The sequence below is a fragment of the Enoplosus armatus genome, chromosome 6 (assembly GCF_043641665.1).
Source record: "Enoplosus armatus isolate fEnoArm2 chromosome 6, fEnoArm2.hap1, whole genome shotgun sequence".
NCBI classification, from domain to species: domain Eukaryota; kingdom Metazoa; phylum Chordata; class Actinopteri; order Centrarchiformes; family Enoplosidae; genus Enoplosus; species Enoplosus armatus.
The window spans coordinates 26,067,029-26,090,048 of NC_092185.1; the positions used below are offsets into that span (position 1 = coordinate 26,067,029).

General features: G+C 43.6%; 1 protein-coding gene across 1 annotated transcript in view; it reads left to right on the forward strand.

Moving 5' to 3' along the window:
- The window catches only part of carmil2 (capping protein regulator and myosin 1 linker 2), a 47,554-nt gene that overhangs the window by 22,018 nt on the left and 2,516 nt on the right, over positions 1-23,020 (forward strand). Inside the window, exons 27-37 of the mRNA XM_070907108.1 lie at positions 886-1,061; positions 2,335-2,422; positions 2,858-2,947; positions 3,057-3,123; positions 5,770-6,305; positions 12,243-12,346; positions 17,047-17,950; positions 20,253-20,354; positions 20,485-20,521; positions 20,696-20,764; positions 21,566-21,828. Of these exons, the coding sequence (XP_070763209.1) occupies positions 886-1,061; positions 2,335-2,422; positions 2,858-2,947; positions 3,057-3,123; positions 5,770-6,305; positions 12,243-12,346; positions 17,047-17,950; positions 20,253-20,354; positions 20,485-20,521; positions 20,696-20,764; positions 21,566-21,828 (2,436 nt within the window). The remainder of the gene's footprint in view (positions 1-885; positions 1,062-2,334; positions 2,423-2,857; positions 2,948-3,056; positions 3,124-5,769; positions 6,306-12,242; positions 12,347-17,046; positions 17,951-20,252; positions 20,355-20,484; positions 20,522-20,695; positions 20,765-21,565; positions 21,829-23,020) is intronic.

Genomic DNA, 23,020 nt, shown 5'->3' on the forward strand with positions numbered 1-23,020 from the left:
GTCAAAATGATCTACCTACTGAAAAGATCAGATGTCAGACTGGCTGCCCTGTATGTCAATCAAGTGACAAATTTCATAGTGCGGATGGATGATAGGCTGACGTCTATTTTTTTAATGCCGTGCGATCTACCCACACTACCTTTGCGATCGACCAGTAGATCGCGATCGGCGTATTGGGCACCCCTGGCATAGAGGATAGCACTGGCCACCACAGACTCATAGAACATCCTCAGCATAGTCCGGCAGATGTTGAAGGACCTCAGCCGCCTCCAAAAACGGCCCCGGCCCTTCTTGTAGAGGGCATTAGTGTTCTTAGGTCAGGCGTACATGAACTTTTTGAAACCAAACACTAATGCGCACTGCACAGATCGCTGACAGGCTAACATGCAACTTCCCAAGTAACAGCTGAGGGACATTATTGAACATTTACTAATTGGTATAAACAAACAAAAACATTCCCAGTGTGAATCAATTTATTTTCATTGTGAATTACAAAACGGTCGGCGGGCCACCCGGCACCCTATCGGGTAGAGGGTGAAGCATGTCTTCAGTTTACTATCTGATCTGGTTAACGATAGTAATGGAATTGTTGTGGCTCTAAATCAGTATACCTGTGATTACATGATTCTATGCATGGAAAGACTTGATAATAAATGTGGCTCCTGGATTTGGAGCAGAATTCTGTTTCAAGTAAAACCACATTTACAAACTACCACTACTTCACATCAGCAGTGGCGATTCCATGTTCCAGTTATACCTTAATATCCAGTGGATAGTCCCGAGTGAATCTCTAAAATATTAGAAAAAAACATTTCCGTCTGTCTGTCAGTCCTGACTCGATGCCCGTCTTGGCCATGCTCAAGTCCCAGTCTGTTTGTGTTCCAGGAGTTGGCTCAAGGCCTGATGAAGTGTGCGGAGGCAGCGTGTCCGCGGCTGGTCCAGCGGTTTACTGTGTGCGAGCGTCTGTCAGAGTGCGTGTCCAAAAGAAGCAGGCAGACACACACGTTCCTGAGAGGCACTCTGGTGGAGAACGCAGGGCAGACCATCGGCAACAGACTGCGGTAATAAACCGAATTTACACTGTATAATCACCATGGATACTGTACGATCTGACTGTGTTGTAAATGAGAGGTAAATACTGTTAACCGGTTCTGATGGACTCCAAAATCTAACGTCAATCTGGGCACTGCCCAGGAGCCTAGGCCACGGTCCAACAAAATCCCATTCCTGTTGGTTTGGTGCTAATTCAACGCTCACAAATACTGCCATGCGGCTCGAGTTACAAAGACTACTACGCTACCTCCTGCCTGTCTGCTAGGTTGTCAGGTTTGTTCAAGGATTTACGCACTGAAGTAGCGCACCAGGGTGAGAAAGAATGCCTAACCCCAGTGTCTCTAATCACCTTTCAGGAGGCCAGAGGATATCAGTATATGTTAGAGGTTCTCAATGAGAATTAAAGGACCAAGAGAGCTATACCCTGGTTCTAGGAGTCACTTGGCCTAAAACTCCTATTCCATCCATCCAGTTTCTTCTGCTTATCTGGGGTCAGGTCATGGTGGCAGCAGGCAAAGCAAGGTACCTTGACCTGGACCTGGGCTCAGACTTAAAACTTCTATTCTAGTCCCTCTCTTGAGGAACAAATATTCTAACATTTTTAGAGAACTGTAGAATGCAAGGGGCCTCGCTGATTGTTGAAGAAGCCTTGGGTGTCAATTGAGAGAAGTCAAGAAATAGAAAAGTGTCTTTCAATAGATCAGAACCGTCTACTTTGGTTTTATTTACCAAAAATCACCAAGCAGATACTTGCTCACTGTAAACCTAAAACATTTCAACCGGAATGTTTCGGTTTGAAATGTTTTACAGAATTTGTTTTGGCTTTCCCTGTCCCGACACAAAGGCAACTGTGCTGGAGAGTTGTGTTGTTAATATTTAGTCCACCTCATTTACAAGTAGCAAGAAATATCACACACACTGAACAATACGATGCAGTCCAGCGACTCTAAAGGCTTGTCCTCATAGGTTGAGTTGATTCTTGGATGTATCATTGACTAGTTTGTTATGTAACAAGACACGACTTAACTAAGCAAAGCTAAATACATCATGGACGTGACAGATAAGTGTGTGTCTGATATATTGGACTGCTCTAAGTTATGTTTGGATTATAGTAAATGTGTTCAAGTCTGTACTGAAACACAACGATACGGATATTAATTAGCCAATATTGTCTTATTACTGTAAATACCTGATTCGTTATAACTATTGCTTTCACCCCTCAAACTGATGCAATCAAGCTTGTCTATTTCCCCTGTCCTCTCTTTTGATCCGCGTGTCCAGTGAACTGAGACAAACACTGAGTGTCTCTCTGGCTGAAAGCATCATGGAGCAGGTGCTACAGGACCTGACAATGGCACGGGACAAAATGGTAAATGTGTGTGTATTGTGTTTCATTTATATATGTATGTGTGTGTGTGTGTGTGTGTGTGTGTGGTGAAGTGCTCCTGTACTCCATATATTTTATATTTACTATATGGTAAAATATACACCATCATCTCTGCGGGTCCAGTACAGAGAGTCCAGGATGTTAGCCTAGCTTAGCACAAACACTAGAAGCAAGGGGGAAGCAGCTAGCGCCATCCAAAGTAAAACAACGCAACTTCCCATAAATCCAACTCTTCTTCTTGATGTCACTCTGTATAAGATGGCGCACAAGAATATCTCCTTAAATATTGTACATATTGTATATAATTACACAGCGTTATTATTGGTATTATCATATATTATGAGAAACACTGTGTGTAAATATGTTCAATATGTTGCCCTCATAATTGGTGATGTTTTTCATTTATTTGCCGTTAAGGATTGCCTTTTGAAAGAAAATCCGTGCATCGCTCTGAGAATCAACATCCCAGAGCTCCGACTGGTCGACAGCGACTTCCCAACCGATGACGTAAGGGACACACACCCCCGTCTCTCTGTCTGTCATTAACTCATTCATTTACGTGTTTGATTTTTCCATTTTTGGTTCTTCCTCTCGCTTTTACTCTCTCCATCACCAGTACAGTCCAGCATTTTGGAGAGATAGTTTCCACTCCAAGAGCCTGAGGCCTGCCCCTTCCATTAAGAGTAAGACACAACCACTATTACTATGTGATCCAATCATGTCTCTCGATGTCTCTCCCTCTCTCTGCATCTGGATTAGATTCAATTGATTTGCACGAGTGGGCGATTGCCTTTGCAAAAGAGATCATATGCCAACTGTAATAATAATAACGACATAATGAAAAAGTATACAATGACTGCAACCAACTCCTGAGAGAGATGTCTGACACTTCAGCTGCTAAATGCTCCACTATGTTCAGCAGCTAGTCTAGTACAGTGGCTTCATCAGAGCGTTTTCACTGAACACCACTGCCAGCTGCTGCTGGAAAGAGGTTGATGAGAGCAGTGAGACTAAACCAAGCAGTTAAGTCGTGGGCTGTAAAAAAGCAAAACTGATTACTGAAAAATGCTCTCTGTAGAGCTGAGGGGGCCGCTCATGTAGTCCGCCGATCAGACCAGAAGACGCCCCCACAAGAAGAACTTCAAGAGCATTGTAGCATTCCGCTGTTTACAGAGCAACTGTGATGATGGAAGAGAGACTGGTCGTCTGGCTTGCAGTCTTTGCTGCATAACAGCGATCGCAAGAAGCTTCTTTTAGTTTGTGTCCATTTATTTGAGTTCGCCGAAAAGGAAATGGAGGATAAGGCCCGGGTCAGGGGTTAAAGTTCTTCTTCTTGTTTCTTTGCTGTTATTACCGCCACCTTCTGGATTGGGGGGGTTAAAGTTCACAACATTGACTAGCAGCTTTAAGACTGTCACTGTATAATTTGCACTTCACATTACACAGTGGTATATGTGCAGCTAAGCCAAAGCTAGCTAGGGTTGCTGAAACTACATCCAGTGTCGCATCACAACTGTTTACAAAAGCGTGCAGATGGAGCAAGGTGCAATGTAATGAATGTGACAACCTTACAATATTAGTCTGAAAGAATGAGTGGGTTTCCACCCTAACTTAGCTTCAGTTTCTGCTGTGACAGAAACTTGAATGTTAGTGGCAGGCTAGCAGCTGCAAACGCTAAATTCATCCCTTTGTTTTGATTTGAAGGTGAATTAAGTAATTCAAGAGCAAAAATGTGTGATTTAAGAGCAAAAATGATCACAAATTAACAATTTGATAGTAGCAATTGGAGAGCACTGATTATATATAATATAAATATAAATATAAAATATTGACTCTCCTGCATACGGCAGCTGCCATCTTGCACTGGTGACGTCATTTGGAGCCAGAGTCTGCGCAGCGATCGGGTGGTGGAGCAGCGGTATCACGGTCCCGCCCGTACACCCACCCGACCTGATCGCAAGCACACCCACAGTCAGTCTCAACTGTCAATCATGAGGTCTCTCTCCGCTTTTATATCAAATAACTAATGAAAACCAAACTTATCAGAAAAATGAACACTTGAACAAACATCAGCGTGATAAGAACTACCTAAAATGACAGAAACCATCTTTGGGAAAAATGTATATGACGTGTACTTTGATTTTTTTAGTTTGGTCCTTGTCCCATCCGCTAACATGGAGGGGGCGGGGTTTATGACCTATACTGCGGCCAGCCACCAGGGGGGCGATCGAGACATTTTGGCTTCACTTTCAGGGAGCTGTCATGTCGTCCATCTTTATATACAGTCTGTAGCTGTAACGTGCAACATAATGACAATTTTGTTACTGCATACCAGTAGAGGGGCTAAAAATGTTAAAAAAGTAAAGTCATGGAGTCATAAAATCAAAATGTGTTCTTCCAACTAGGACCATGAGCTTATTTAAATTGAAAACAATTGCACACTTAAAATCTGTTTTTTTTCAAACCACCAAACACGTTTGATGAATAATGAAAGGTATAAATCTTAACCCCCATCAAGTGTTTCATCTTGTCCCAATGCTAAGCCAATCTGTGGCCGACGCACAGCACTTGGTTTGGCTAATTGGAGCATGGCCTGTTTACTTTCACACCAGTGACTTTCACCATGGGAGAGATGAGATGGGGAGAAGATGGAGGAGGGGATGATGAGGGAAGAGGTGGAAACGTGGGGGTCGATTGGAGGATAGCATTAAAAGAAGAGTAATAATGAAACATACCATCCTTTTGTGTTTCTGTATACTTGTGCTTGACAGATGTGGGTCATAAAAAGAAATGGGTCAATATTTTAGTGTCTTTACCAAAAAACAAAAACAAATCTAAATTTGAGCATTTCATTGTATTTCAAAGGCCTCTAAGACATTTTGAATATTTGAAAGATCAATAACACTGTAGGTTTAACCCTACCACAGTTCACCTTGTCTTGTGTGTAGAACTGTGCTAGCTTCGTGCAGTACAGTGTGACTGCAGCATCCATCTGCTCTGCTTCCTCTCTTTTCTCTCTGCATGTCTATGCTTAACTGATTATTTCTCTCTTGTGTGCCCCCCCCTTTGTTCCCCCTCTTTCCTTGCTTAGTATCTACTCCCCCTCTATCCTATTGACTACTCCTTTTCCCTGTTTTCTTGCCTCTCCATTGTCCCCACGTCTTCTCTATAGTGCTCTGTCTGCCCTAGATATATATACATTCCAGCAAAAAGCATGCTTACTGCGTGGGCTAGATTCCACATCTCTCCCCCCCCTCCCTCTGTCCTTCTCTCTTTCATCATCTCTCCTTGTGCCTCTCCTCTCATCAGTCACACTGCTTCACACTCAGGTCTCCTGGATGCAGACTGGGAGCAGCAGACCAGGGACAGAGGAGCAGAGAGAGAGAGGGGAGGAGGTTCTGGAGAGGAAGGAGGAGGAGGAGGAAGGTGTGGCCTCCCTCTGTTGCCAACAGCAACCCCCCTGACAGTCACAGCCTCAAGCCCCTCCCCTTCCACTTCCCCATCCCCCTCCCCCCCAGGACGGAAGGGGAGGAGGCGGAGGGAGGGGGAGGTGGCGGCATTGGATGCTGCAGCAGTGATACCAGGAGCGAGAGGAGCATCGTTCATTTCTCCTCCCAGTCTCCCCCTCCTTTACTCCATCCCCACTCGAGCTCCAGAGGAGGAGGCTGCCGGCCGCGGAGGCTTACCCGGACGAGAGGCTCCCTTCTCTGGCTGCGGCCCCAGCCTAGGCCCCCTCCCCGGCTCTGGATCCCCCGCTTCTCCCATGGAGCCTCTACCCACCCAGGGACAGACTCTAAGGCACTACACCGCCTCCCGACCACGGCCGCGACGCACACACACACAGCCCCCCTCCTTCAGGCCTCAGGTAAGAACACACACACATACCCATAAACGCTTACCAATGACCATACACACACACACATACATGTACGCATATAATCATGCAGAAATGATACATCATTTGCATACAAATATATATGTATATATATATATACACACAACAAAGCATGCACATGCAAAATATGCTTTACACAGGCATATTAGCTCAATCGAATACAGCCACAGTAAAAGGTAGACAGCCGGATGCAGGGACGGAAAGGCGAGAGATATAGGAGGGAAGGAGAGATGGATGAAGGATAGAGGGAAGGCGAGATAAAGTAGGAAGCTAATTGCACGACTACAGAGGGATCCCAGAGGAGAAAATGATGGGAATACAGAAAATGAAAACACGATAGAAAAAAAAGGGAAAGAGGGGAGGAATGGAGGGTATTCTGCTCATGTGATTGGGATCCTTAGGTTAATGCAGTAAAACACCCATTTTACGTCCATCTATCTATCTATCTATCTATCTATATATATATATCTGTGTGTGTGTGTGTGTGTGTGTGTATCTAGCCTCTCTCTCCATTGCTCTCTTGCTTTAATTTCTATAATACTGTAGTAATAATGGTAGCCATCTTTATCTTTGCATTCTCTTGCTCCATGTAGTCGTGCTCAGTGTGTGTGTGTGTGTGTGTGTGTGTGTGTGTGTGTGTGTGTGTGTGTGTGTGTGTGAGAATAGGCACATGCATTTTGGGAGTGGTGTTCCCTGGGTTGTTCCTATTGCTGATTTCTCTCTCTCTCTCTCTCTCTCTCTCTCTCTCTCTCTCTCTCTCTCTCTCTCTCTCTCCCTCCTGGGAATGCTTTCACTAACTCAATTATTCATGTTTTCACATTAATGGGGGTCTCTTTCTCTGTGCTGTCACTGTGTAAATGGAAAAAGAGGGCTTCTCTTCATCTGTGGTGACCTTGTGTGTGTGTGTGTGTGTGTGTGTGAGCACGATCACACATTTGTTTTTGAGATTCTGTTTGACAAAATAAAACAACATTGGCTTTACAGAAGAAAAGCCGCCGAGCAGCATAAAGTCTAAATGCACCTGGGTTCTCTTTTTTCCATAGAGCCTATTTTTAGTTGGTTTTAAAGTAAAGAAATATGCAATTTTATGTGATTTTCTGCACTATTGATTTGCATTGGCCTCTAAAGTTTTAGCTAAAGTGACGTTACACAGTCATGCCAGGCATTTTCATACTTGAACCACAACAGAATAATGCATCCACGAGCACTGGAAGAGAAACTGGAAGAGAAGATTTCATTAAGATGAAATGTGCTGTTCGTTGATGAAAATGGAGCCTGTTTCATTCACACACCGAAATAAACAGGTCCAAAGAAGAGGGCTCCAAATGGTACATAGGTGTCCTTTACACACTGGGGACGCTGGGGAAATGTCCCCACCACTTTTTGAAATGGCCGATTTTGTCCCCCCCATCGTCTTTTAAAAGTATCATTTGCTAAAATTGTTTCGGGGGAAAAAAAGCTTGCACCAAGAAATGCAAACTAACAAATGAGAGAAAGGGTTATTTGCACATTAAGAAAACAAACAAAACAGTGTAAATATAGAAATTATATTATCTCCCTACTGACCCATAAACGTGAATGTGTTTTTGAACATGACAAAGTTGTTGAGTGGGGTTTGTGACACTGAAGAGCGAAGCCAGGTCTTCAGGCGCATTAAGATGTTTTAGACTATTTTGGCCGCTTTTGATTTTGCCTTTATATACAACACTATGTGGTGGAAATGTTTACCAGTGTTTGGTTTCTTTTTCTTCAGCACAACATCACCTGTATGACCTGACAATTACTTTTTTTTCATTTTGGCGTACTGTATCAGCATATTGAACCCAAAAACGCATACAAATCAAAATGATGGGGTTTTTTTACCGTCAAAACCACAAACATGCTCAATGAAGCATTTCAGAGGTTGCAAATGTAAACACAGGCTGCCAACATGACATGTGGAAGGTAAAACTGAGGAAAATCAAGATCATATCAAGCGACATACAACTACTTACAACAAAAAGCGTTTTTTTTTCTTCTTGGTATGCCGCTCTTTAAAACAGTTCATGTAAACAATATCACAGAGAGCTACAGATCAGTAGTGTGAGGGGTTCCCACATAGCGCACTCCCACTTCCACTTCTCTGCTCAGTTGGTGCCTCCCCCACCTCCCTAAAATGTTCAGCCTGTAGAGCTTTTTTTTCCCCGTTTCATCATGTGACAAAAAGCCAAGCCAAGATATTTAAATAAATTCAAAGTCTGCTCCATTACATCTCGGTTTTTACTTGGTCTGTCAACATCAAACAAAAACTAGCACGGCACTTTCGACAGAAGTCGACCCCGATGCGCAATGTGACTCCATTTTTACGCTGTTCTAGGTTAAAGTATTGAAGCTTCTCCCCGCCTCAGCAGATGAGGCAGGGATGATGAGCAGCAAACGAAGAAGCGTTTATATAACTTTTTTAAGTATGTAATCTCTCACCTATAAACTCTCTGGCTCTCCGTTAGCACCTGCAGTTGAAACTGGCTGCTGGTGCAAAATTATGACAGATGTTTAACCCAGGACCTAATATGTTCAGTACACTATAAACTAAAGCTAAGCAACAGCCTACAACATGTGCGGGAAAACTGTAATTGTTCATTCGATAATGGATGTGATATAGCATATACTGTAACACATTAGATTAGACTGGTTAGCTAACTAGCTAGAATAGCCTATGGTTTGCAAACATATTAAGATCATTGCGTCTTTATCATTTTATGGTATATAATAAGATAGCGATTTACAATACAGTGCTGCTCGCTCAAATATGTGGCTAGTTACTGTACTCTTCTATGATTGATTATCCTGTGGCGGCCCCTAGCGGAGGAGATTTACAGGGGTGGATTTTGAGTTTAATATTGTGAAATCTATTAATTAATTGTGTGGAATTTTAAAAGAATGAATAAAGGGATTTTTGTAGCAGAAAAACATTTCTTTAGGCCCGTACCATAGCAGAACCTTTTGTGCTGCTAAAAGCAACCATTTTACAAAGGTGATCTATAGCGTCATGCTCAAATGGTTCTACATGAAATACTTATTGTGCTATGAAGAACACTGTTTCACAACGATTCAAATTCAACACCTTTTCAAGAACTACTACACCCAATATTGAAGGCATTATTTTCTGCTTAGAATTTCAATCCCACCCAGCACTGACGGGGATGGAGGGTCAATTGCTGGTCCGTCCTGTGTGGTATTTTCCTTTCCATCCACGTTCTACTGGGCTTCCTCTCATGGTTAGGTGGACTAGAGACAAGCTGTATGAATCAAAGGACTGTCTCCATTGATCACTGGTGGTGGACTGGAGGTCAATCATGGGTGTCTCCCTGCATTGTACCCACGAACACTTGGAAGAACTCCAGTCCTCTGTCACCCTGAAAAAAATAAATAAATTAGGAATTTAGTCCCATTTTTAATGCAAAATAGTGACATTAGTTCAGCAAATGCATGAGGAAACCTTCCCACTGTTCTACTGTATATAATAAGCAGGAGTCATAAGGAAGGTCCCCAAGGGCAGTTTGGTGACTCACAGAGACAGGAAGAAACTCAGTGAGGGCATCTGGTGGACAGGTGTGGTACATCCAGATGTGGAAAATTATATAAAGAGAACAGAGAACGTCTGAGGGGTGGGGTGGCAGGAAATGGTGCTGATGTTGCCATCATGTGCATATCATATCCTAGTCCTGCATCTGGTTCATGAAAAATAAGGTGTCGAACTTCTGCTGCCTGGTAGAGCTTTACTTCCACCTGCTTTAGTCTGTCCAATCAGGCCTGTGGTCCATGCAGCACGCTGCTGCCTTGGCTTGTCTGTCTGTGCACCCATGGGAGGAGTTGCTTTTGCTCCCCTGCATTCAGCGTGCTTGCTGGATAAGCAGAGGGCAGCTTAATGCAGAGCCATAGACGCCAACCCGACTATATCTACAACACTGTAAGAACCTTTGACAAAGGTCGATGTGCACAGTTTCAATTGTGTTATTATTTTTCAGCCTATTGTATGTTTGACTATCCACATCCACAACACGGGTGTGTGGGTGTGCAGATTGGTGTGTGGAGACAGCTCTGTTGCCCCTTGGTAACAAGTGTATTTGTGTGTGTGTGTGTGTGTGTGTGTGTGTGTGTGTGAGAGAGAGAGAGAGAGAGAGAGCGAGTCTGCATGCCAACAATTGTGCGACAAAGTGCCATGTTGGCATGTAAGCACATAGAGACAGGTGGCTGTAAAGGAGGTGGCAGGGAATGAAAGAGAGGCACATTATTTCCATCGGATGATGGAGAGAGATGGAAAGAGCTGAAAGATAGAAACAAACACTGCATTCACGGACAGGAAAACGTCCCATTTTTATGGGTTTTTTGGAGATTTCATCTCAGACTCCAAGCATTCATTTCAGCAAAAAATAATTCAGTAATTTGGTTATTGTTAGTTATAGTCTTGTTGTCATTTGAAATTTTAGTCATGTTCAATTTTTATTTTTTATGTTCTAAGCATTCTGAAGCTACAGCTGTTACCATCTTTGAAGAAGGGTTAGGGTTATATTTGTGGCCTTTTTATGCCTTTATTAAAGACTCTGACCATAAAGAGTTGACAGGAAATGAGAGGAGGTCACGGCTGGCACCTTGACCCCTATGCCACGGCGCCCCTTGATGTGTATGGTTACCATGGTTACCTATGGTGAGGTTTAGCGGAAAAAGGCACCTGTTTACCTGTTTACGCTCAGTAAATCAAGTTGTCATTAGAAATGCTGCCTGAACCTAGCATCACTGCAGCTATGTGTTCTCAAATGCAAAGCAGTGCGATGAGCAGCTAAAGCATTAGCAGCGAACATTAATGCAGTAATATTCCTTTAGAGTACATCTACAGGACGATTTAGATAGCTGACAGCATTCACTCTGCACTTATCCCTAATGATGGCTGATGTATAACCTGTAAAACCTATTCGACTCTTCCTCCTACTGTGCCATCGCTAAATGAAACTGTCTCGCCTTTGTCCTTCCTTACACTTGAATCCGTCGGCTACGTTTAGTCTCAGCTTCGTGCCTCTCGTGCAGGGGACCAGGCCGGGTACCCACTTCGCCTCAGTCCGAACGTTCAAATTCAAACCTGGAAAGTATTTTTCAGTGCTGTGAAGTGGGAGAATGCACCACAGATTAGTTAAAGTGCTGCTACATGTAGAAACAGACAGGTTAGCAGAAGGCTTTGGATCCACACAGGCAAATGTAAGTGAGTCTCTGCAGACTGGTCTTGACCCAGTTAGAATAATGCTTACACATAACAACTGTCCTGAACTGGAGCTACTTATTGCTTAGTCCACAGCAGCATGGGCAGAGACCCAGAGAAATCTGTCATTTTATTCAAGGCAACAGTGCGTTTCATTTGTCAGCCTGTCAACGGCGTCGCATCCCCTTCACCTTGAATTTACCAATTTAATTACATGCCATTTTGCAACACAGTTATCCAGAAAATACCTAATTTATTAAAATAGAGTACATTTAAAAAATAAAAAAAATCAATATCAAACTAGCTTACGACGATGTGGCTCGTGCTAGCCACCAAGCTAACACGTACTGCGACGTTACAGCGATGTTCAACACTCTCATGAGTTCGCCACATAACATTGGCTACAGTAGCTGTATGGATAGTCCACTCATTGAATGGTAAGTTAGCAAGTTAACGCTACTTGCGGCTATTTCATTAGATTGAAATGCCGTAATGTGGATAAAACTTTATGCCTTTGTCAAATCAGTGGTTCTTCCATTTGATCACAGATTATCTCATGAAAGTTAATGAACCAGGCATATTTTTTTCTCCTTCAGAATTGCAAACAAACACACACACAATGCAAAGTTTACATACTGTGTGTTACATTGTTGTGGGGGGTTTTTTTGTTACAGGAGCCGGTTTCAAAGGTAGAGAATGAGGCCAGTGAGGGGATGGGCAGAGTGGATGAAGGAGTAGAGGAGTTCTTCACCAAGAAAATCATCCCTGACTATGCACTGTGAGTTGAACTAAGACACACACACACACACACACACACACACACACACACACACACACACACACTTTTTTCTTTTTCTCTTTGCCAATTATCCACTAAAGGCAGCAGTATACTGGGAATGAAACCTTTGATATCTCCTAAGAACAGGGCTTGCTCCATTGAACATCTTGATGTCAGTATGGGATTTGAATAATGACTGAAAGCCACTGACTTCCTGATTTTCAAAATGGAAAAACAAGGCAGCTTGGATGTGAATATTCTTTTGTGTCAGTCAAACAATCCACTAAACCAGTGGTCTAAAGGATCCGCGACATTCACATTAGCTGCATTTTATGTTACACTTTCAACCATCAAAACAGAAAGAAAAAAGCAATAAACATACGCACGCGGCTCGGGAGTTTTTCCAGGAGCTCAGCAGTCAGCTCAGAGAAATGCTGATCCATCTCAGCCCTCAACACAGTCTGAGAGCACTGAATCTGAGCCCACCAACCAAACCAAAAGCACACTCGACGCTACTCGGCTAACGGGTTAACAGCTTGTGGAAGACGGACACCAGCGCCGTCCGATATCCGAACACATTCGCGGTGGTGTCGAGCGTTCCCGACATCATATATTTGTGTGCTGTGTGTCTCCCATACCTGGTATACATGAAAACTACACTACAAGTTTTGTTTGTTTGTCCTTGTACACCTTAAACATAAGCCAATTTTAAAGATATCAATTTAACACATTTGTGTATTTAAATGTATTCGTTGTTATTATTTTATAACAGTATGTATAGTTTCAACAATATGAAACATTTATCTGTAAATATGCAGGGCACATGTTGGCTTTTATTCTGAGTGACTGAGAATAGGCCTATATTATTTAACATGATACAATAATTAACAATATAATGTAATGTAATATGATAATATTACATTTCAAATTGTTCAAACCAATAAGCATGTATGCTTGTGCCATGATGTCGAGTGAGCTTTGAGATTTGGGGTGTGTTTATGCTTAACAGGCATCCGTTGCAGTGTTCTCCGAAACGCCAAAAACAATCATCATAAAGCAACATGGCTGCACTCGGCACTAGAGCTTGTTGTTGCTGAGGAAGACTGTATCTGTTTTTATCTGTGAAATGTGGCAGCGGTCTCTCTCCATGAGTTCAGAATCATGTGGCTGTCCCCTGTGGTCTCTCATGGAGGGGTTGTAGAGGTGCTTGAAATGACGTACTGGCTCGGCCAGTCCGGTTTCAGGGACACTATGGTGACCATAAATCCTGCTTTAGGGTGCCATGACAAAAAAAGTCCTTCAGGGTACCACTGCACTAAATGTCTTCTATTTCAATTTTTTTGTTTTCAGAATGTGACTATTTTTCTACTCTCACATGATAGCGAGGCACAAGGGGAGTGAAATACATTTTTTATGGAAGAAATGTATTTCTCAAAAACCATTGATCAAATTCTATTTAATATTCCACGACCATGATGAATTGTGGGATACACTTAGGAATGGCAATATAATGCTATAATACTTGCGTACTACCTGGTTACATGTGATGAACGTAACTTAAGGTACTCGAAGTTACATGAAGTTCTTCTTAATGAAAAGTATTGACATAGTATCTGCGTTACCCACCCTAGTGGTACTTGGTAAAACTTGTGATATCGCCCACTATTAATGTCCTATTAATGTTGCAAACAAATTAGCCCTGCAATGCCCTAAAAACGCAACCCACAATGATGAAATACAAGTCCACAGGAGTCCAAGTAGAAGTGGATACAAGTTGTTTAAAATCAGCTAGTAAATGAAAAAGAAATGAAGGAAATACCTCCTGTGTTTTACCTTCTTCACACATCACTCGTCCGACTCACGACAGTGTGTGTTTCCCCAACCCACTCGCCAAAACAGAACGTTGCAATTGGAGTCTGCAGACCTTGGATGATATGAAATCTTTTTTTGAACATTTCCTACCACCATTTTTTTTTTATCAATTACTACAACGTGTGCACAGTAACTACAGTTTGTTAAAGGGCCAGTCCACTGAATTTACATGTCAACTCACTCACTTTACTACTATACGGTACTATATATAATGTCTCCTGTGGCTCTGGAGGAGCTTTGTCAAGTCTGAGAAAATAACCCCTGATGATGTCATTGTGATGTCATCAGGGTTATCTCAGCTTGGGCTGGGAGACTACAAATTCATAAGAGCCTGCCTTACAACCGGAGCTGTGGAGACGGGCACATTTTCCGGGCAGGGAGGGTCTTATGACAGATGTTATGGTGTTGCATTATGGGAAACGTAGGATCCAGTGTTTATGGGGCTTGACTCACACAAGGGACTATAAAGTCAGGATATTGCGACTACTGCTGCATTGATTCAGACAGTTCTTTTCTTTTTTTATCTGTTTCTTGTGAACCCCCCCCCCCCCCAGCCAAATTTATTAAAGTGCAATACTAAACTAAAATGGAGTGGCCCTTTAAAGACGTTTCTGGGAAACGGGTGTGTGCAAACATTTTTATAATATACCTGCTGCCTCCAGAACAAAGTTCAAACAAGTTTTGGATTTTTGTTATGGAGTCAGCATGTATATTGAGTGTGGTATGTGATATATCCACATCATCTTCTTGACAAGGACCCCCACGTGTTTTTTCCAGTCCTGGTCTGCCCTTCGGTCAGAAAAGCTTTGAGGACATTGACTCGTCTGGACGTTGAGCCTTTTCACGCTGTGGAGATCAAAGGCATTGTGACACGTTTCCCTCTGTGAACAGACCAGCTTTGATTTCATTTCTACTATACTGCCACCTTTATAGTTACACACATCACATATATTAAAACTACTACAACACAATAAAATGTTACCCCACACACACACACACACACACACACAAACACTGACAGGCAGCTCTCCCTGGGACCATTTGGATCCCTGAACATTTCCACCAAATTCCACACTTTTTGATGATAAGTTGCTCTTCGTCTCATTCTTGGCGTTTTAAAATAATGACTATTCACTGTAGCTGGTGGGTGAACAAAGAGCTCCTATTGTTGTGAGTGTATTTTTTGCATTTTCAAGAAAGCAAAGGCCAGACCTCTCCTGATAACTGCTGCTTAGATAAGAGTGTATTGATATGTAATAAACATGTTTGTGATTTCATCCTTGTAGCTGTGTGTGTTGTAGACTGCATGGTGAATGCTTTTTGTTGTGCCCCTTCAGTGTATCACCACACGAAACATTCCTTGTCTTAATTCTGTTCTGGACATGTTGGTTTTTTGTTGTAAGTTTCCTGTTTCAGTTCACAGTTAGCTTGGTGTGTGACAAAACAAATATCATCGCATCAGTGTGATTGTGATCACATCATAACAGGTGGTTTTACATGGGGGGGGGGATGGTCACCAATGCAAGTTGACCTGACCTGAATACAGTACGGAAGCCCTGAGAGGCAAGTGAGAAAAACAAATTCTGAAAACCTCTGATCTAAATTGCTGTTTTGCTCTTCTGTGTTTATTGACTTAAGAACTTTTTTCACCTGTGAAATCAGACAAAGTTTTTTTTTTTCAGGATGTGTTTGTTGTTGTAATACTCATTTTGCCACAAGAGGCAGAAGTGCACCACAAGAGTTTTAACTTCTCCATGCACTCTAAACACAAGGTACATACTGCATGTCGTATGTTAGCAAGTTGTAACATTACAGTCACACAAACTTAAAACAATCCTGGCAAAACCTTTTTTTTTTTACCTGCTAAAACTATTTTTTCACATGTTTTCATAAATGAAAAAAAAACATAGGGAACTTAATTATCCTGGCAAAAAGGTTTTTCCATCAGTCATAAACACAGGAGAGAAAACTAATTAGATCAGACTCAGAAAATGGATCACCAGAATTTTTTTTCTCACTTGCCTCTCGGGGCTTTCGTAGTAGTGCGACATCTTAAACTGAAACTCTACTTCCCATGTCTGTGTAGTGGGGAGTGTCAGACGTCCATTGTTGTCATGTCCATTTTCATTTTCACACCCTTTGTCGACACCAGCCACGCAGCAAAGGCAGCACATCAGCAGCGGCTGCCGTCCAGAGTCCAGAGTTCACAGCCCAATACAAAATCCTGCAGTTGAAGCCTGAAAAACTGTTCCACCCAAACAGCGTAGGGGAGCAGCAGTGGTTAAAATGAAAGCATGCCTGTTCCCGTCATGGATGGATTTATAGAACTATATACTTATGGCCCAGGGCTGTTCCAGGTCCAACCAAAAACACGTCTGATGTGCCCGCTGTAGACAGGCTGTTAGAAAGTCTGTGCATGTCACCGCATATATGAATCATTGAAATGAATGAAATATAATAATAATATATGATATATTTAGATAAATGGATTATTATATTTCAAAAGAAGAGGCTACTTTTTTGTAATTGTATGTGGATGGAGGGCGGTGGGGGGTCGTTACTGTATATACAATGGTAAAACGGGGGTCCCTCAAGAAAAAGGTTGGGAACCACTGATCTAGATCCCTGCGTGACAGGCTGACCATGCCAGGCCTTTAGTGGAGCGCACAGCAGTAATCACTGAGGGATGTTTTTGCTCCGCGTGCTGTTTGCATGACCTTTCTTGTTGTGTACCTGAACTGAGCATGTGTCTTGAGTCCTGTAGCAGTAGTTGTAGTACTGAGCGTCTCTTCTTGTCTGTTGCTCTTTCTGCTGTCTCCCTGCTGCAGAAAAGGCCGGTGGGAGGAGTCAAACCCTGCCCAAGCCACTCCCTCAGAGTCAAGCTTCACCCCCTCTGCCTCAACCCCCTTTTCCTCTTCGTCTGACAATATCACCCCCTCTACCACCCCCACTGTCACCTCTCCCTCTGTCCCATCTACCGATACATCCTTCACATCCACTGATGCTCCACCCCCTCCTACATCCTCCACTCCCCCCACCCCCTCTTCTGTCATCACCACCGCCACCGCACTCCCCACCAAAAACATCAAGAAAAAGTTTGGCGACTTCTTTGCCTTCAAGAGGGCTCGAGCCAGCCGAGCTGCCAAGGCAGGAGGGGGAGAGGGAGGAGGAGGAGAGGGGGTGAAGGTCAAAAGGACCTCCATTGCAGACCTCATTCGACCCCTCCGCGAGGCCAAAGAAAGGGAGAGAGAGAGGGAGAGGGACAAGGAGAGAGAGAAGGGAAGAGGGGCAAGGTCAGTGGAGGATGCTAACGTTTCTAATGATGCCGCCACCACAGAAGGAACCGTTGCCACCAGCCGCCATCTTGCAGGCGATGCGAGGGGAGCGACGGTGCCTGCCAAGACATTAACCACGATGACGCCTCCCAGTGAGACAGCTCCCTCTTACCCCACTATCGCCACAAGCCCCGACCTCACTACCGCCACGCTTTCCAACCTGGAAGAGGAGGCCGTTCCCGTCTTGCCGGGGCGCACCCCGAGCCCCGGGGTCACGTCCCCTCTAACTGAGCAGGAGAGGAGTGGTGTGCCGATGAAGGAGACGATGTCGGGGGGGACACCGTACGGAGAGAGGAGACTGAAGGTGACCAAGAGGTCACTGAGGGAGGGCAAGAGCCAGAGTCTCATACTGCTGACGGGATTAGAGCCTGAAGACAAGGATGACACGCACATTAAGGTCAGTCTGACAAAACACTGAACACACAGCTCGTAGATAATAGGAGAAGGCACGACCCGTGATGGGAATGAAACGCCAGCAAACACCAAACGACCCGGACTGTAAATTCGGTGTTACACTCAACACTTTGTGTAAATGTTTATGTGCAGGAAGTGTTGATTTTTTTTTTACTGACAATACAACTTTGTGGTAACAGGCACCTGGTATCAGCATGCTAGCTCACACTTCATGTCGCGTAAGGTTAAATAAAGTGTTGTCTGTTGTAGGTATGGATAACGTCATGTGTCTAAAGGTTTGTCACGCCCACCCCATCAGAAATCGGGCAACTCTGAGGAATAGGTGACTTCTCTCGTTACGCTAACTCTTTTAGCGCATTAGCTAACTTTGTTAGCTAGTTGTACGGCCAGAGACAAAACTCATCTGTTAAATCTCTGCAGGCCACATTCACACTATGTGGTCTAATGGTGTCCATCCATGTTAGCATTTCCAGGTCCTTTTTGTAAAGATCTGCATCTAAATTTCTGTGGGTTTTACAGCCACCATCTGATACGAAGTGGGACATGACAAACCGGTTACTCTGATTAGTTCAGCTCATTTGGTTGAACGTGCGTTCAGTCCCCTCCCGCTGCTCTGAGATCACCTGTACTGTGTTATAATACAGACAACTGAGCAAGCATGAAACAGCGATCACAGCTCGTATTAACCAATCATTCCTGGCTGCTGATTCCATCATTATATTATGATCATGACATTGTCTGACAAAATCAGCACGAACACAATAAATGCTCTTGTAAGTGTCAACAGTTGATCCTTAATTACAGTATTATGGGTTGAGTGGTGTGGTCTCTTTTTCTGAAAACACATATCTAGGTTAATGACAGCAGCTGTACTGTGTGTTCGGCTATACTGACATTGGAAATGAGTGACAACAGAGACAGTTTGAGGCAACAGCTGCCCCGCCCACCACTGGGCAGGCCTACACAGGGGGGGGGCGTTGTTTCAGCAAGGGCCTACGCGATTTTAACTCTCTCACATTCACAGTGCCTAACGTTTGCATGTAATACGCGACCTGCAGCGAAAATGCCACATATTCTAGCACCATGGACAGAGAGCGCTGTCGTTGCTCATTTGTTTAGACTTCACTTCAGAAAATAAAGAAATGCGTTGAATCACATGCTCAATTCTAGTAGGTAACCAAGGGCAAAACAAAAGGCAAATTTGGTACAAAATAGGCACATTTATTTTCAAAATACTAAGGCCCCCGACCACACAGGCTGATTTCCGGAAAAACAAAACCACCTACAATCACGGACATCATCTGTACAGGCTGTTGGGCACAATGCTTCCACAACACACTGTCGAAAAATCATGGAATGAACAAACAAGTTCACTCACTGACACTCATATTCACTGATGGGCATACGGACCTATCAGAGCTCTATTTTCTTCTCATAGACAAAGAGGCCTGAATGAGTGCATAGAGGCAGTCAGCGCTGAGCTTCAGACAGTCCGACATACTGAATTGCGTCTGATCAGTTGCTTGCTTATAATGTGACGTCAGTGTGCTTTGACAAAGCCGACAATGGTTAGGGTTATTAAAAAAGAAAAAAAAAAACCTGATTCCAAGGCAGTTGACGCCTGTTGGGCTTACATCATTGCTGAACACACCCAAACACCAAGCTGGCATGTTGAGATCCGTCCATTCTCGAGAAGGCTTTAGAAAAAAAACACTGTGTATTGAACTGGCTGGTACCAAACAACTCGCCGTGCCACTATTTGTCCTTTGATCAAATATGAGAAGTTTAATTGTTGTGGTTTCAAACCAGTCACCAGTCGACATTTTTATGGGTTACGGAAAGAAGATTTACTTATATCTTTTATTCTTTTTATCATTAGAATTCATCCCAATATCACTCCAGCCCCACTGTGGTGACGTGAATGGTCTGAAAAACACATTTATACCTTAAAAAGCTATGTTTTGGAGTTGTTCACTATTGATAGTATTATTAGTAGTAGTAGTAGTAGTAGTAGTAGCAAAAGGACTACGACATGTAAAAAAAACACAGTTGCTGTCCTTTAAGTCTGCGCCGAGGACTGAACAGGACCTTAATCCAATAATTCAGAATGTGTACACAACTACACCAGGAAACACCACCACACCCACAGTAACAGTGTGGTCCTGGCACTGGGTAGTTATCAGCCAACTGTATGTCTGTTTGAGCGTGTGTGTGTGTGGGTGTGTGTGTGGGTGTGTGAACATTCACATTCACTCTTCATAAATGTTCACGTATCGTCTTTCCAGAAGCATGCGTCCGAGAGCACACCTAGTTTTGAGCAGAGGCTTCAGGTGATGCTGCACCGAATGGGCGTGGCCAAAACTCCACCCGCCACCAAGACGAGCCAGGTAGGACGGGGGGCGTGGCCCACCGGCCATGGTTTTATACCATGTTGGTGGTTTGCTTCTTTAAGTTTAATACAGATCATTCCCGAAACTTGTTGCGGTACTTTAATACTGTCCAATGTGTCTGTCGCAGAATAAAGACGAGGAGTTGAGAAAGGCCAACTCTGAAGGTAAGCGTGTGTTTTTTTCTATCTCCATCACATCAACACAAATTTTACAATCTTCAGTCATTAAGTTAAAGCTAACACGTATGGGATGTGGATGGTATTTGTTTCACGGAGCCCCCTGCTTGGGTTGAGTTTCTCAGCCGTACTGCTATCTGCTATGCTATCTCCGTCCCTCAGGTGCTATCCTGGACAAACCTGAACCACCTCCCACATACATGAAGCCCAGAACCATGTCCACTTCATCAGGTATCAACGTTACCTATTCCCCCTTTACTAGATGACGTGCAGAGCCAAACCAATAATGAGTCGATCCTACTGACCAACGAGTACTGTGTGTGTGTGTGTATCACAGCCTGATGTATCTTCTTCCTCTGTGCCATAGAGCTCCATTGTTTGTTAAAATCGCATCAATGAGCCGCACATGAATGAGTTCATCAGCATGAACACACACACACACTGTAGTTTATTTGGACTCAATCCCACACACACACCGCCGTCCTGCTGCCCCAAATACTCACTAGAGCTCCAAATGTGGATTTATCCGCCGCTGAAAATAGTCCCCAACAAATGCACTATTTCCTCGCGTTTAAGTAACATTTGCTTAAAACTAGTGACCAGCTGTTTTAAGGAAAAAATACTGAGCCTTTTTTATTTTTTTATTTCAAATTTTTATTTTCAACAAGCTATGTACATGCACACTACTAGAAAATAGTAACAAAGGTTATGTAGTGGAGGCAAATAAGACATGTTTCAATGGATTTTCCCCGTAAACCCTTTAAGCCTTAAAGGATAAGTTCACTGAGCCTTTTTTTAAATATGAACCGATGGACTTGGGGCATTGTTGGCTTTGATATTTATGGGATTTGTTGACAATATCAAAAATATAGAATAACACTTTAAGAGGTTTAAAGCCAAAATCCATTGAAAACTGGGAATGAATCATCTACATCACCTGTCCAACCTGCAGTCACTGATTGGACCAAACCTGCATCATTCACAGTGAGTGTCCACGAGTGATTCACTGTCTCTCCCACTTTCTGTTTCCAGCAGACCCCAGGCATCCCGTGAGAGCACTGGACGCCATCCGACTGGACCCTCCCCTTCACCCGAAGCCCGCCCTCCCCGATCGCCCCGCTGGCCCCCTGCCACCCAAACCTGCCGTCGCGGCCAAGCCCCCGGTCCCCACCCCGGCCGCCCCCGCAGGAGGAGGAGCTCGGCCCTCCTCTGCTCCGCCTTCCAGCGGCTCAGCAGAGAGGGTCCAGCTCAGAGCGCACACTCATGATGGCCGGCCGGGGGAGACTACAGCACAGGTAGCACCGCAGTCAGTGAGAAAACTGGGAAGGTCATTCAGAAGCAAGGCTGTACGCCCAGAGCTGATTTTTCTTTCTTTCTTTACCTCAGAGTTTGTTTTAAAAGAATAACACACACACACCTCTAAGATCCTGAATATGTGATTGATAGATGGATATAAAATAATACTAATATGAGAATGTAATGTGACAAAAACAACAACAACAACAACTTAGAACAGCTACATTTGTTCAGTTTGGGTACAGTGACTAATACAGGCCACAAGGTGGCAGTAATGTTTAAACCAGAGTTATATGTGTTGTGCAATCCTGGAAGTAACTAACATGAGAGGACTTTGAATGAAATCAATTGTGAAAACAAAACTCAGCGTGAGTGGAGCCCTCTGTTGAACCACATGGGAACTACTTTGACAATATTGTTTCTGAGAAACAGTCAATGCAATGATTGAGTGGGACCTCGTGGGAGACACAATGAGTACTTGTGTCTCCTCAAACCTTTTGTCATGAAATGATCTAGTATAATCAAATACATTCAGGTCAACCTAGGTGTTAAACCTATTATGCTTTTCCTTATTTTCTGTCATATACATAGTGTTGCAGTGTCGGATATTCCTATTAAACGTTACCAAAGTTGCCGAATAATGAGGAAAACGTATGTAAAAAACAATCCCTGTGAGCCGAAAGCTCAGTCTTCAGACGGCTCAGCTTGTCGCGTCTCACTTCCGTGAGACGTATTACGTAATAAGCCTCAGGGATGTTCATCTGCTCAGGGCACAGCAGTGACAGCACGCCCACGGTCCTTTCTTGAAGGACAGATGGATTTACTTGTTGCTAAAGTCATCGTTAACTAAGCTAACTGTAGCTGCTGTTAACCTAACTTAACCCTTAGCTGTGCATCTAGCAGTCCTCTTAGCCATAGATATATATATCTATATATATGCTCTTAGCTAACTGACTCTAATCCATCTGACTCTCGGAGCCCGGGACTGAAAACCTCCTCCTCCCGGCGGTCCAAAGCTCCTGTGCTGGTGGTGTAAACACCAACACTCCCCCTGGTGCTCAGAGCAAACTGAGCTAACGGCAGCTACAGTTAGCAGCAGTTAGCAGTCACTTTCTAAAGCTTTCTATCATCAACATCTATCGTTTTTCCAACCTACTTCTTGTTTCAGTTGTGGTCTGATGAACAGGAAGT